The following is a 15570-nucleotide window of genomic DNA, read 5'->3' as shown; positions in this document are numbered from 1 at the left end:
ATTTCTCCTATTCTTCTCTGTTGATCCTCTCAAGCTCTGTCAGGTCGGATGAGGAGCGTTGCTGCACAATTATTTTCAGGTCTCTCCGAAGATGTTTGATCGGGATCAAGTCCAGGATCTGGCTGGGCCACTCAAGGATATTCCCAGACTTGTCCCAAAGCCACTCCTGCGTTGTCTTGGCTGTGTGCTTAGGGTTATCCTTTTGGAAGGTGAATCTTCGACCCAGTTTGAGGCCCTGAGTGTTCTGGTGGAGGTTTTCATCAAGGATCTCTCCACTTTGCTCCGTTCATCTTTCCCTTGATCCTGACTAGTCTCCCAGTTCCTGCCGCTGAAAAACATCCCCACAGCATGATGCTGCTACCAGCATGCTTCACCATAGGTACGGTATTGGCCAGGTGATGAGCGGCGCCTGCTCTCCTCCAGACGTGATGCTTGGCATTGAGGCCAAAGAGTTCAATCTTGGTTTCATCACACCAGAGAATCTTGTTCCTCATGGTCTGAGAGTCTTTAGGTACCTTTTGGCAAACTCCAAATGGGCTGTCATGTGCCTTTTACTGAGGAGTGGCTTCCGTCTAGCCACTCTACTATGAGTGGTAGAGTGCTGTAGAGATGGTTGTCCTTCTGGAAGGTTCTCCCATCTCCACAGAGGAACTTGAGTGGTCATCGAGTTCTTGGTCACCTCCCTGACTAAGGCCCTTCTCCCACGATTGCTCAGTTTGGCCAGGTGGCCAGGTATAGAAAGAGTCCTGGTGGTTACAAACTTCTTCCATTTAAGAATGATGGAGGTCACTGTACTTTTTGGGACCTTCAATGCTGAAGAACTTTTTTGTAACCTTCCCCAGATCTGTACCTCGACACAATCCTGTCTAGGAGGTCAATGGACAATTCTTTCAACTTCACGGCTGGTTTTTGCTCTGACATGCACTGTCAACTGTGAGACCTTATATAAACAGGTGTGTGCCTTTCCAAATCATGTCCAGTCAATTGCATTTACCACAGGTGGACTCCAATCAAGTTGTAGAAACATCTCAAGTACATACCTGCCAACCTCAGGAAAATATTTTGAGTACCACATTAGTCAGTGTAACGCTTAGTTCACATGCTTTCGCACCACTTCGCTTTGCACGCACACACAAGCCTTTCTTCATAATTCTAGTTTTGACTGTTGAAGTGATCAGGCAAAATTGTATAATTTGACCTGATTCTAAAATATCACTTGCACTGCACTGGGCTATATTATGATACACTTGTAAGTCAAAAGTTTGAGTACGCCTGCTTAAAACAATTTTTTCATGATTAATATGTCATTATATGATATGTGTGCTTATACAAACTGATCAGTTAAGTGAATTGCATTCAATTATTTAATAAAAATGGAAATAATTTATTTTGTATATTGTAACATGTTTTCATTTTCAAGTATTTAAAAAAACTTATGTTGCGATGTAAAACACTGTAAATTATGAATAAAACCAAGTTTCTGTTCATGATTTCCATTTTTATTTAATAATTAAATAATTGAATCAGCTTATATAGGCACACATCATATAGGTCTAATGAAAAAAAAAAGTATTCAATTGAAAAATTATCTAGGAATGTAGGCCTTTGCAACTAGAGGTTTAGCTAAATTATTACCTGAAGCTCCTTGGTGGCTAATGTCAAAATCATAATTGCACAATGTGCAAAACGGACGTTTTGAGGGGCGGAGGCACGGCCATTGCTCCTGATATTTTGCGAGGAACTTCTGGGGGCCATGGACTTTTTAGTAGGGCTGCTCTCTCTCTCTAACTCCGTGTTAGTATCATCGTCATCCGACGTCATGATTATTTTCTAACTGCAAGGCTGGTCGGGTGACTGGCTGCAATAATAGGAATTATTTGCTACGTTAGCAGTCTATTCAAACACCTTTGCAATGGTCACTTTGCTCCAACAGAGCGTGCGCGATTCAAAGTTTGAACACGGAGTCTCCGTAGCGTTTGAGTTACTGCAGCTAAATTACTCCATCAGTTATTCGCACGTCTCCTAACGAAGCTAAATCGTATGCGAGCTACTGCTACGGCTAACTATATAGACAAATTTATCTCATTACGATATACCCCTTGAAATGCATCATCTCGTAAAGTTACCGAACATGTTTTAACGTTTTATATGTTAACATTACGGTCACGTTTTTGTTCTTGTTGATTATTACTCCCCACTTCCCATTTTACCTCAGCAATGCAGCGTTACGCCTCGGTGGACAATAAAGTACCGCTGCGTATCAGTGGATGTTGAGTGGGTCGGGGAGGGGTTACAGAACCACAAGCACAAGGTCGTAGCATCTGGTTCAATCCGAGGGATGTCGTTTAAATACCGAATAAATCTCCGGTATTGTTTTGTATTATTTGATTGTTTTCCGTAATTAAATTACAATAATATATATATATATATATATATATATTGCGTAGTTTCAGCTGGCATTTCGTACCTGCGTATTTTGACCAAGAATTGCGTGGTTGGTACACAAAATGCGTGCAGGTTGGCAGGTCTGCAAGTATGATCATTGGAAACAGGATGCACCTGAGCTCAATTTTGAGCGTCATAGCAAAGGGTCTGAATACTTATGTAAATGTGATATTTCAGTTTTTTTATTTTTAATAAATTTGCAAAAAATTCTAAAAACCTGTTTTTGTTTTGTCATTATGCGGTATTGTGTGTAGATGGATGAAAATAAAAAAATTAATTAAATAAATTTTAGAATAAGGCTTTAACGTGACAAAATGTGGAAAAGTGAAGGGGTCTGAACACTTTCCGAAGGCACTGTATTTATTTATTTTAACAATCAAACGGTATGTGAAGCACGTCGCTTGGGAGGAGGTTTTGTAATCGTTTGCTCATGAGAAGATGCGATTTTAAAAGTTTTCCTCAATGGGAAATCCCATTATATGTCAAACCTCTTCCTAGGTCCTGTCACTTTTTTTACGGTGGGCGGGAGGGGACCAGGCCTTGACGCCTATGAAGCTAATTTGCCTCTACTGTTCACGTTGAGGGCATAAGAGCTTGCTACACATTGAATGTTGAAAAACACGGTGATTTAACAACCAAAGCAAATCATTTTTTTGTGATCATACATTTTATTATGTGTTGCGGTTTGTGAAACAATACTTGATTATCTCCATACGTTTTGGGTAAATATTTATTTAAATGTGCATGTTATTATATGTTGCATATTTTCACAATCGGCTTTTCATATGAAACATAACGATCGTTAATCGAGTTTCAAAATACCATCGAGAACGTTTTATTTTGCCTTCAAAGGTCTGACATTCCCCATTCACTTTAATAGGAGCTCCAATGTTTTGCCCTCAACATGCGCAGCACAGGCTTACTTTCGGGCTTCACAAGCGTAGGTTAGCGTTTGAATTTTGGTGCGGTGACCAAACTGATGCCTGTTTTGACACAAAAACAATACTAGTTTTCGCGTATACTTTCTGAACGTTCTGATTTAATGAATATTTATTTTACATCTGTAATCTAAATCAAGTCAATATATAAATGCTGTTTTATGTTCGATTTAAAAATCAGTCCGACTTTCGGCAAATAACGTCACGTGTAAGGACCCCTACGTTGGAGCGGATTTCAAATTTTCAAAACATCCTCGGTCAGGTGCTTGTTGTTTTGGTGCCAGAATAAGTGTTTGGAGCGCTTTTTGATTGTAGGAAACGAAGATAAGTATTGGATTGCACGAAAGTGCATATCGCAAGTTGCTTTTTTAAGTTAAGCTTATTAGTCGACTTTAAATTTTTGTGTACCGTCAGAAATAGATTTAATCGGCAGCTTTTATTTTGATGTTAGCTCGATATCGCTTGCTAACTAGCTGGCTACCGTTAGTGAGCTAGCTAGTTATGGAGGGAGGAGATAAACCTGACGGTTCTGCTCTGTGTATCAGTTCGGTACATGAAGCTCCCAGGGCTCCAACAATCGAGGACTTCGTCGTATTGAAGCCTGTCAGCAGAGGCGCCTTTGGAAAGGTTTTTCTAGCACGAAAAAAATGCAACTCAAGACTTTATGCAATAAAGGTAGGTTGTTCGCTGGCCAATTAGCCACTTGCTAGTTAACACTGGCTACCGAAACGGATTACATCCTGTAGCTAGCTATATATAGATATTTTCTTTTTTAAATGAATTATCCAATGCGTGGTTGCCAATATTAGCATCTAGCTAACATAATAGATGGAATAGTTTAAGAAGTCTAGCTGTCTACACATAACACTGTCGATTTCAGGTGGTGAGAAAGGCGGATATGGTCGACAAAAATATGACAGATCAGATGAAGGCCGAGAGAGATGCACTGGCTCTCAGCAAGAGTCCCTTCATCGTTCACTTATTCTATTCTCTTCAGACGGTCACCAAAGTGTATCTGGTAAGTGAGCCCCGAACTAACACGTCTAAGACAGGAAGATCACCCTTATTCATATGAATCTAAAACGGGTCTGCGACCATGGTTTTTGTGAACCACGCAGGATTAGGCTGCTGTTTTCCCGTGTTGATTACCAGTGGATTCCTCTGGTACCTCACTTTAGTTGGTTGCTGTGTTTCGCTGGTTGCTGATTTTAAGGTGAAAACAAAAACTACCCGATGCTGCTGCCATCCACCACCAGGATTACAGAACCCCGTTCTAAATGGATTCTAAAGGGAGCTTTTCCAGTTGTAGCTAGCTAGCTACCTAGAAATCATTCTTAGATTGACAATTTGGGAATATTCTGCTGGCATTGTCAGTGTGTAATTGGTAAGCTTTAGGTTATTCAGTAATTAATTAATTCATTCATTCTTCTATCACCAGGTTATGGAATATCTTATTGGTGGAGATGTTAAATCACTTCTTCACATATATGGCTATTTTGAGGAAGACATGGCAGTGAAGTATGTGTCAGAGGTGGCACTTGCTTTGGACTATCTGCACAGGCACGGAATCATTCACAGGTATTTGGAAATGACCTCCTCCTTTGTCCATTCAAATAATATTTACATTATTTAATTATGGATGCTGGATTTATCCTTTTAAAAATCCCTCTGTCTGTTCTCCTCTCTTCGTTCAGAGATCTGAAACCAGATAACATGCTCATCTCTAACGAAGGACACATCAAGCTCACAGACTTTGGCCTCTCCAAAGTCAAGCTTGATCGAGGTGGGTTCAGAAGCAAAGGGGTTTGAGAAGCAGAATGTATTGTAGTGGATTGTCTATCTTTCAAGTGTTACATTTGTGTTGGCTATAGCTTTTTATTTACTTGCACTGCAATACCAGAGCAGCTGTCTATCCTCACATAAAAGGCTAGTGATTCTACATGTGGAAGTCCTGAATGAGGCAGAGCTCTGTTGGAATTCTGTTCCGTCTTGCTTTTGGATTTAATCACATTTTATTATATGAGTTAAGTTGTATTTTGCTACATGTATATAAATGTATTAATTTATTATGCAGCAATAAATGCATAGCTTTCTTGTCTGTTAACACAATCTAATAATACTGTAATGCCGACAATAGTAATTTTGGCTTTCAGATTGTTAAAATGCTTTAAAAAAATTATCCCAGTGTGTCTTCGTTTGAGCTTCGTTTACATTTATTTGCTTAATTTTTCCCCAGAGTTGAACCTTGTGGATATCCTAACAACACCTTCCTTAGTGAAGCCAAAACAAGATTATTTTCGTACTCCTGGTCAAGTCTTATCATTGATAAGCTCCCTTGGTCTTGTGAGTACAATTTCCACTTTCAAAAGTTTCTAATGGATAAATTTAGCACATGCCAACAATAAAGATTTCCCAGAGATGAAATTATGAAATAAACGCTTTCCTCTTACGGAAATCTTACCTTTTGGCTATGCTGTCTCATTTCCTGTTCTGAAAGAACACCCCTGCGGTGGAAGGAAAACGTCACAGCAGCACCTCGGCTGTGTCCAGCCCCATGTCCTGCAGCAAAGTGGACCAGTGCAGGAGGTCCTTCATCTCGCCTATGATAATGAGGCAGAAGGAGCACCTGTTCTCCCCCGTGTGCTCTGAGCGAAAGCTCCATGGGAGTTGTTGTGAGTGTTCTTGTACCAAAAACATGCGCCTTTAGAGAGTAGGGAATAAACTAAGGTTACAATCACCAGTGGAAAATCAGGTTCAGAAAGTAAAAGTTCAGTATTTTGTTCCGGTCACCTCGATTTGCTAATTAGCACAATTCTTCAGCCAGGAGGTAGAACTATTCAGTAAAATCGGCTGGCTGAGTTCATGTGGCAGAAATGCATGGCAGGACTTTAACTTTCTGATCCCTGGACTTTACACTGCTGGTTATAATATATACTTCCCTCCAAAATTATTTGCATCTTTGATCAAGATGACGGATAGTTTTATAAAATGAGCATGAGGAATTTTTCTTTGACAAGTAAATTTTTGGTTTTTCTCCCAAAATATGTTGCAGTTCTACAAATAACTAATTATTTAAAATACAACAATACTTGTATTATTTATATTACTTGTCTTTTTGTTTATGTTTATCAAGGATATGAATAACTTTGGAAAACACTGCATGTAAATCAAGTCCTTGTAGTAAACAAGGTTTGCAAGCCATTTTCCTGTTTATGGATATTTGAATGATTGGAAGTACTGCAGTCAGTAGGTTCCAGATGATTCTTGAGACGTTGCCAAAACTGCGGCTTGATACAACTAGGGGAAATGGTCTTCAGTATGGAAAAGACCTTTACAGCACGTTTGGTGATTTTTGGTTACAATGAACATTCTGCATTTTGGCCAGACCCCCACCACAGCGTGTTCAGTCCTGGTCTTCTGGCCAGGAGTTTGACCCCGAGGCTCCTGAAGTCCCGGAAGAGGATCGAAACCTCAAGCACCAGCAGCCAATCCTGTCTCTTCCCTTCTACGACAGAGTCTGAAGGCTGTGTGAGCCCCCTGTGGGAGGACGAGCTGGTGGGTAATGCTGTCAGCACTCTTTGTATTCTTGGTTCAATGTCTTGCAAACAAAGCAATGGAATGTCTTGTATAATAGTTGGTTTCAGATCATATCAAAAATTTGATTTTGAGCATAACTATTGCTTGGTATAAATATAGAGATAATACAAACTAGTAGGCTACTATGGTAGGGGGCTTGGTAAGATTGAACTATACTGCTCTTACTGTAGAAAGGACTCATCATGAAGAAGAACAGATTGGAAGATTTGGAAAATTGTGTTGTGGAATAGTGCGAAATGTGCAGGTCAAGTAGTGCAAAAAAAGAAAGGTGATTTTATTGTTAATTTGTAATTGTTTTTAGGAAATGGAAGAGTTGGAAAATGTTCCTCATCCACACGGGAGAGATACAGGTGGCAAAGTGGGCAATCCGTTTGCTGCCTCTAAGCTACCCGGGGAAATGGTGGTTCAGGATTTTAGAAAACCTGGCCGTGATTCGGCTCTGGCCCCGCTGGACAACCTGGACCTGAGGTTGCGCCCTCAGAGGGGGTCACTGGAGGAGTCCTCCAAAAACAAACAGGGCGACCCAGAACGTTCCCGCCCCTTGCCTTGGAAACCCACCCCGCTCAGCAACCCAGCGGGGAAGTGCTCATCTGCCGAGGCTGTTCACCGCTGCTCCTCAGTCGCCCAGCCAACGGGCGATCAGCCGCCCGCCGAGGCCACTTCGTCTCTGAAAAGGGGCTTCGAGCAGGTGGAGAAAAGTCCCGAGGGCGGCGACGGCGTGGCCGAGGAGAGCGACGGCAAGCATAAGCGGTTCTGCCGGGCCCCTGCTGGCGGAGCCTCCGCCTCCGCCCGCACCGGCCTGACCGGGGTGTTTGCGGCCGTTCAGCTCGACGGCTTCGGGGACGGGGTGCCGCCGGCCAGGTCAGCCCCTGTGGCCAAGAACCTGCTGAGCGAGCTGGACGACCCGTGCAGGGACGGCGGGGGCGGCGGCGCGGGGGCCAAGGCCCACTCCAGCCCGGCCTCCTCGCCCGAGGACGACGGCAGCCCCAGGGGGAGCCTGAGCCTGGACTCGGACGGCTCGCTGCAAGACATGTCCGTGGTCTCCAACGGCGACCGAGAGGTCCCGCAGCTGGACGACTCCCGGAAGGGCGGATCGCTGTCGTCGTTGTTCGAGGAAATGGACGAGGGGATTGGCGGCCCCACGGTCGGGCCCTGGAAGCGCACCCCAAGGGCCAGGGCGGGCGGGGCCGAACGTGAACGCTCCCTCGGCTTCCGCCCTTTGCAGGCGAGCGGGACCGTGAGGTCTCCCGCCCTCCTGAGGCCGCGGAACGTGGTGGCGTTCAGGAGTTACTGCAGCTCCATCAACAGGTCCAACATGTCCGCCAGCTCACGCCTCAGCCTGGGGTCAGCCGAAGTGATGGACATATCCACCTCACCCTCCTTCTACAGTCTCTCGGCAACCATGACTCCCGTGCAGAAGCGCAATCCCAGCTCCACCAGCTCTCTCCTCCAGGTTAGAGGAGGGAAACTAAATGCTCATGCGTTTATTTAGTTTTAGAATATTACAGTATTGCAATGTATTATGTTACACTGTACTTCAAAAAAGTTTGGCTCCCCACTGCTAAATATTTTTATATTACCTGTTAAACAAAATTTCATACACGTATAAATATGAAATAGTGCAGTTGTCTGGCTGGTGAGTGAGACTGTATTCCCATATTGAATGAAACCCTCCCTTCCCTGGTAATGCTACCGTCAATTGTGACTTGCCCTTCTGCCTTCTGTGCTGCTGGCCAGAGTCGGCGCAGTAATTAAAAACACAAAAAAACGAAAGAAGCTACAGTTCACGTGTATTATGTTGTGATATGCAATAACTTTTATACCTCGGAACACCTCACCTTTTTATTGCTTTGTTAATGAGAGAACTTTTTGGGAAGTGACGGCGTCTTGGGGGAATTTGCCCGTTTCAGACGCCGCAGCAGGCGACCTCTCACACCCCTTTCAGGACGCCGAAGAGCGTCCGCAGGGGCCCCGCGCCTGTGGAAGGGGGGGCCGTCCTGGGTACACCAGACTATCTGGCTCCAGAGCTTCTCCTGGGCAAGCCCCACGGTGAGTGACCACAGCCTCCTGTCTCGCTTTTACTCACGTTTTTAAAAAAATCATTATCTGAGACTAATCTGGTCTCACATTTACACCTCACTATCTCTGCCAACTGTGCTGGATGCAGAGTTTTAAAGTGGGCCAGGGCACTATGCTGACATATTTTGCACATGTGCTCTTAAGCTCAAAAAGTTAGGAACACAATAATGTGTCACAATTAGCAGATGTACTCCTAAATAATGTTTCCATTTAGCAGCACATTTTCAGGGGCAAATGCTCCTGTGGGAGGACTATAGAGCCCTGTGGGCCCTGAGCTAGTTTTTGTGTGATATTTAAGCTCCATTTTTCCAGATTTTCCCCTCCAAACTACTGTGGCCTTCTGTTGAATCTTCCCATGAGCTGTAGGGAATCCAATCACTTTCCAAACATTACCTCGTAGATGTTCGAGAGAGATGATCTCAACCTTAACAACTGGTTCACAGTGTTCAGCCATGATGCTACAGCTTTATTGTTGGTTGGTTCATGTTCCAATGAATAGTTCTCCAGAGGAAGAAATGTATCCTTTTTAGCTTTTTTTTTTTTGCCCCACGTACACAGTTTTGTAAGTTCAATCATCTCTGAAGTGCGTTAGTGAAGGACAAAGCTTAACACTTTCATTAATTAGCAAGCCAAGGATAAGGGCATATGCTGAGCCGATCCAGTCCAAATTGTCGCCTTTTGAAACAATATATTAATAAATATATTGTCATGCAAAAGTGTTGTTTAAAACGGGCGAGGTGAACAACCTCGAAATGAAAAAACTAAAAAAAATTGGTAGCAGTACTTTTTGTGGGCAGATCACTCATTATGTAGAGTCAGTTACAGACTTGCAAGGCCTACAAGGGGAGGCTACTCATTATGGCAGTTATGACGACTGAGAATCACACCAAACAAGTCTCAGAAAAGAGAGCTGTATTAATGATTATAGCCATGTGTCTTGTCCTATTAACATCGAGGCCAGTTTTTTCCCCACTTTCTTCTACGATCCTCCAAAGCCTTGAACAATTGATCCCTCGTACCATTCAGAACATCGTGGCGGGACGCTGACTGACGAGCTCTGTTCTGTTCATATAATATGAAATGGCGTATTTTTGACTGCAGCGTACCCTGGTAATCTGTTTAACAATCCCTCTCTTTAAGTTTCAGGGTTTGTTAATTACGGTAAGTTGTGCCGTAATCCAGTCTGGGTGCCATGAGCAGTTAAACCGCCTGGCGCATGTGCTGATGGCTTCATCTGCTTTTGCTTCTCACCGAGTGTTTCGCATTCAGTCAGACCCCAAAGGAAGTGGTGGCAGGAGTTATGTTGAGCTGGATGGGTTACAGCGCACTTAATTGGCTCTTATATATTTCGCCTTCAGATGGCTTCAGCTATTCTGTCCAGCTGGGTTTTTGACTGCTTTCAGGGGTTGAAAGCTGCTGATTCCTTTTTTTTCAATGAAAGCCAATTTCTGTGCACTGTTCACCATTTTGGAAATGGGGCGTTTTCAGAATTGACGTCTTAAAATGTCTCCCAGAAATTCTGGTTTTAACTTCAGTTAAAACCAAAATATTGTTCATAATTGGAAAAGTGAACCTTTTAGGTACTGACGAGAGTTCCCATTAATCAACATCAGATTTATGTTAATTTAACTTGGCTAGTTAATATTTGTCTGACTGTTTTGAATTAGCCTAAATTAATAGAAGTTAATTGTTTAATTGAAATATAATTCTATTGTTTAACACAAAATGATCAATAAAAGTGGTCACATTGGGATCTGTGAAAAATAGTTTTGTTTCGAGCAGAACTATTTTACCTGCTTTCACTATTGATTGATAATAGGGATGTGCGATAATACTGGGATTGTGTTTGTACAGAACAGCTTAAATTGAATTTATTGGTATTAGACCAATTGATAAAATTACAGCAGATGCATGTGCCAGAGAGGCAATATAGCCTAGTTGATGCTGTGAATGAAGTTAAAATATCTGTAGTGTGGGGTTTTTTTCTCTCTCCAATGCCAGGGAAAGCAACAAAAACATGCAATTTTCTACACTTGTTCAGTTGGTGTCAAACATTTTTGTTTGAGAACAGTTTTTTAATTAGTTTTTTAAAACCTTTTTTAGCCTACATGATGCTTTTATTTAATTCTATTTTATTTCTATAACATAACATATTACTTTAAATGATAGTAATATAGCAAGTTAAAAAATATATAATGCAAAAGAAATTAATACATTTATTTGATGTTTTTCCTTGCTAAGTACTTTGACATTTTTGCTCGTGTAGAAGCCTGGTTGCTGTTTGCGTTTGTGCTTTAATGTATAATAGGGCAGCATCAGTCAACATGGTCAGCTAAATATTGGCCAGTTACAGTGGGCCAAAATCTCAATATCGTGCATCCCTAATTGACATTAATTGTATTTTTACTAAAGGCCATGATAAATATATGGGCTATTTTACTCTCCCACGTCTCACTAAGCTCATGTCTGCCATATTTACCTAACTCCGTGGGGATCACCACTGTTGCTGTGACCGCCATAGATTACACACACAAGTCTAACATCTCTGCCCTATGTCATATGTATGTATAAAAGACTCAGAGCTCTCTGTTGAACCTCAGATTACATGGTGGACTGGTGGGCACTGGGTGTCTGCCTGTTTGAATTCCTGACCGGCGTGCCTCCATTCAACGATGAAACTCCACAGCTGGTGTTCCAGAACATTCTCAACAGAGGTACAGTTTCCCGCGCAATCACCAAAGGTGCCAATGTTGCCATCTCGGGAGTCTGGTGAGAACGGCCTGGCCCATTGTGGCGAGGAGGTGGCGGTTTGAAATTTGAACTGCACAAGCGTAATCCCTAGTGTAGAACATTGAAGCGGTGTCTATGTTCCACTTCGATAACAGTAGCACAACGCTATAATGTGCTTTGAAGATTCCCTGTGCCCCACACTAGCCATGCACATGCATTCTGTATGGTTTACAAAGTTACAATTAAGCCTGAGTGTACTGTTTTTTTTCTCTCAGATATCCCGTGGCCAGATGGTGAAGAGGAGCTGTCTCTTAATGCGAGGAATGCGATTGAGATCCTTCTCACCATGGACAAGACCAGGAGAGCTGGCCTGAAAGGTGAGGGTGGTTCCTGCAAATAATGTGCAGTGTTTTGTGCCGTTTTAACATCTCGGCTGAGGATGCTTCCGGTAAAACTGAAATGTGAAATGGGTGTGCACGCTGTGAGCTCAAAGATGCTTTAAGTTCCAAAGAACTTGCAGTTTTAGTGTAAGTTTCCATTGGCCCAGGTTTGGTATGCGAGGAAGGTTATTTTAAATATTTGCAATAGTTTCTCATGACCTAACTGTTTCACAATGGCTGATTTAAGGGCATCAACGTGTTTCTTGTTTAAAGCAGGAAAATGCATTTCAAGCAACTATGAAGCAGGTTGTACTTTTTTAAAGATTGTATTTAATGTAATCTTCAGTTGAAACTATTTCCTAATGATGCATGCAGTTGAGAATGCTATGTCAAATGAAAAGTGGTACAGCTTCCTGTATCAACAGTACTACATGCAAGAGAAATGTCTGAAAACAGTAGGACTGAAATTGGTTCCCATTTAATTGTGTAGTTCCAATTTGTGGAGAAGAAATGACAAAAACGTCTACATATTACTTTGACCAACTACCTTGATTTGTGTCTGTCCAGATTTATTGAAAATTGTCCTCAAACGGGTTGTCAGCATGCTAGTTCATCTTCCCTCACTATACAGAGACTCCGTAACTCTCTAGACACCTTGTGCTCCGTAATAAAATAAGCATGTTGAAATATTTTTTTATCCAAATAAAATTAGTTACATTTTTCCTTTAGAAATTTGCTTGTGTGCTCATCTACTAATTCCATAAATATGGAACCTTGGTTGCAGGTATTGTGCTATAATACAATGAGGGAAAGTATCAACATCGGTCCGCGTGGAAAGATACATTGGTTATTGATAATGGCACCAGGATTTCCCTATTGTGCATATGTACTGCGTTTATTTTATTCATCCAGCAACACTAGGCAGTGGCTCACTTGATTTGATGCTGCCACACTGTCACGAGTAGAGTTCATGATTTATTCACTGAAGATGACTGCGCCTCACAAACGTGTTTGACGTGAATGCGTTTCAGAGCTGAAGGGCCACACCCTCTTTGAAGGCCTGGACTGGGACAACCTCCAGAATCAGGCCATGCCCTTCATCCCTCAGCCAGACGACGAAACGGACACTTCGTACTTCGAGGCCCGGAACAAGGCGCAGCACCTCGCCCTTTCAGGGTTCAGCCTGTAGAGGAGCGCCACTGGCCTTCCTCCCCATTGCCTTCCCAGAATCCTCTGGATTCAACTGTTCATAAAATCAGTGGTAAGCCAGACAAGCTTTATCAAGATTGTCAAGGAAAATGGAGGTTTTCAAGTCTCATGCCTGCACTGTTACTATTGGCAAGCAAAAATAGTGTGCAAAAGAGATTTTCATTATGATTGATACAAATTAGGATGGATGCTGAATATAAAAATATTAAAATGTATGTATAATGAAGTGTCGTTGCTTCAAATAAGTTGATAAACACAAAAATTACCATTTAATATATACAGGCACAAAAATTATCTTGTACAAATTCAAAATATTGTGATTTTGAATGTTGTAGGAAAAGGACACTAGCTATTTTGTTTTAGGTGTAAAATCTGCTTTTCTTGTGTAAAGTTTCTGCTTGTATTTATACATGTTCTGTATGTTACCTATGCGTTATTTTTAAATGTGTGACACGTTTGAAAGTACCTTTTGAATAGGCCTTCAGTAATGTGACTTGAAGAGTTTGTTACTGCTGGTGGCCATATTCATGAAATGACCGCCATGATTAACTATTATGTGCAATTCTTTTATCTCCTTTTCAGTTTTCAGTTGATTGATCCGTTTCTTTGAAACGTGTTGAAGTAATGTAAAATGGGCTGAATACGATTGGGTAACCAGTCTAAGGCTCAGTATAAATCACATTGTGTATAGCGTTTTTATATCATTATAATCCTAATATGTGCACATCCACACTAATAAGACTGGTTGTCTGCAAAAGACTGGTACATTTCCATTTTCAAATTTTTTAAAACCTATTTTCATGATGGAAAAACTGGTGAAATTGAAAATAAAACATGCCAAACAGATGAGATTTATCAAGACTGAAACAAATTGGAACATATTTTTCAGGATACGTGTGTGTGTGGTGGGGTGGGGGGGGGGGTGGTAAAAAAAAAATGTAAAACCATCATAGGATCTGAAAAGTATGCATGTAATTACTGTGCATGCTACAGAAAGCAAAAGCCCCAACACAAATGATGTATTTGGTATGCACTATTGGTGAAATGGGAAGTGGGTCCACTTCCCATTTGAGATCAGTGGGTCACATTTGAGATCATAACCAATTTGGGGGTCAGTATTGACCTTGCAGAAGGAAATGCAAGTCTAAACCAGTGTTTCTGAAAACAAACTGCAGAGTAGACTTTATACAGCTATTGCCTGTTTTGGCAGTTATTTTTTAATCAATACAAACCATCAAAAGAAAAAGCCTGTGAATTACGCTGAGCACAGCCTGAGGTGAGCGTTGCATGTGCCGTTTGGCAAAGGATGTTGACTCCTGGGGCTCTTCCTGATAGAACATTCTGCACGGGGGGCTATTAACTACTACTACTACTAAAGCACAAGAGGTGGAGCACAGCATTGCACTTGGCACCCTCTCCCGTGATAAAGCTCCACTGTAGGGCACCCCCATTCCAGAATCACTGTGCATTTATCTGGAGAAACCAGATTACTAATCTGGGAAAAATCTTGATCCTTGAAATTGATTATGCCCCTTTATGTTTCCATATGCTTATATAACTATTTGAGCGTTTTAAGTCTTCATATTTAAGTGTTTTTTCTCCCCTCGGTTTTGGTGTTAATTTTATTTGTTCTGTGCGGGAAATTTTACATACTTTCAAAATTAATATATGATTTATACTAGTTTACTCAGTAGAATTTTCTTGAACACGCTTATTTAATGCAGAAAATTAGCTGTGTCTGGGAGAATGCTGTGGAAGCTGTCCTGTAAAGGCATTGCTCTGTCATATATACTGTTAATTGATTCTTACTATCACCTTCTTTATATCAGTATGAACAAAAAATCAAACTGGTGGAGGGGGACACTCCAATGTGATTCAGATTCATTAAAACCTTTAACAATTATTAATACGCATGTGCTCATTGTCTTTTCTTGATGATTATTGCACTTTGACCTCTGAATATTGCACAATTGAATTCACACTGCATGATTTAACTCCATATAAATTTCATATTCTACATCCTAAAGCATTGGGAATTAAAATGGATTTAATGTTTCCACAGATTACATTGCTGGGTTACATTTTCATTTTAAAAAGCATAAAATTAACTATAGGGGATGAGATTTTTAAAACCAGGCATGAACAAAGCTCTGAAATGGGCATATATTGGGCATACATATACACAGGAATAT

At 41.5% G+C, this 15570-nt stretch overlaps 1 protein-coding gene across 1 annotated transcript; it reads left to right on the top strand.

Moving 5' to 3' along the window:
* Positions 1-3433: 3433 nt before the first annotated feature.
* mastl (microtubule associated serine/threonine kinase-like) lies at positions 3434-15287 on the top strand. Its single transcript, XM_064332506.1, has 12 exons — positions 3434-4058; positions 4264-4401; positions 4822-4961; positions 5078-5166; positions 5620-5726; positions 5881-6055; positions 6769-6938; positions 7282-8433; positions 8891-9029; positions 11660-11773; positions 12065-12166; positions 13201-15287. The coding sequence occupies exons 1-12, from the start codon at positions 3885-3887 to the stop codon at positions 13356-13358; spliced, it is 2658 nt and encodes an 885-aa protein (XP_064188576.1). The 5' UTR covers positions 3434-3884; the 3' UTR covers positions 13359-15287.
* The last annotated feature ends 283 nt before the right edge of the window (positions 15288-15570 follow it).

This window comes from Anguilla rostrata, chromosome 4, assembly GCF_018555375.3.
Source record: "Anguilla rostrata isolate EN2019 chromosome 4, ASM1855537v3, whole genome shotgun sequence".
Classification (NCBI taxonomy): Eukaryota; Metazoa; Chordata; class Actinopteri; order Anguilliformes; family Anguillidae; genus Anguilla; species Anguilla rostrata.
Note: the sequence above shows the minus strand (reverse complement) of the source record. Positions and strands in the feature narration are given on the sequence as shown.

Bases quoted from the DNA above. Each gene is read 5' to 3' on its own strand.
- mastl (XM_064332506.1), top strand. From the start codon at position 3,885: ATGGAGGGAGGAGATAAACCTGACGGTTCTGCTCTGTGTATCAGTTCG. The intron at 8,434-8,890 runs GTTAGAGGAGGG...TGCCCGTTTCAG, and splicing joins CCACCAGCTCTCTCCTCCAG to ACGCCGCAGCAGGCGACCTC. The intron at 9,030-11,659 runs GTGAGTGACCAC...GTTGAACCTCAG, and splicing joins TCTCCTGGGCAAGCCCCACG to ATTACATGGTGGACTGGTGG.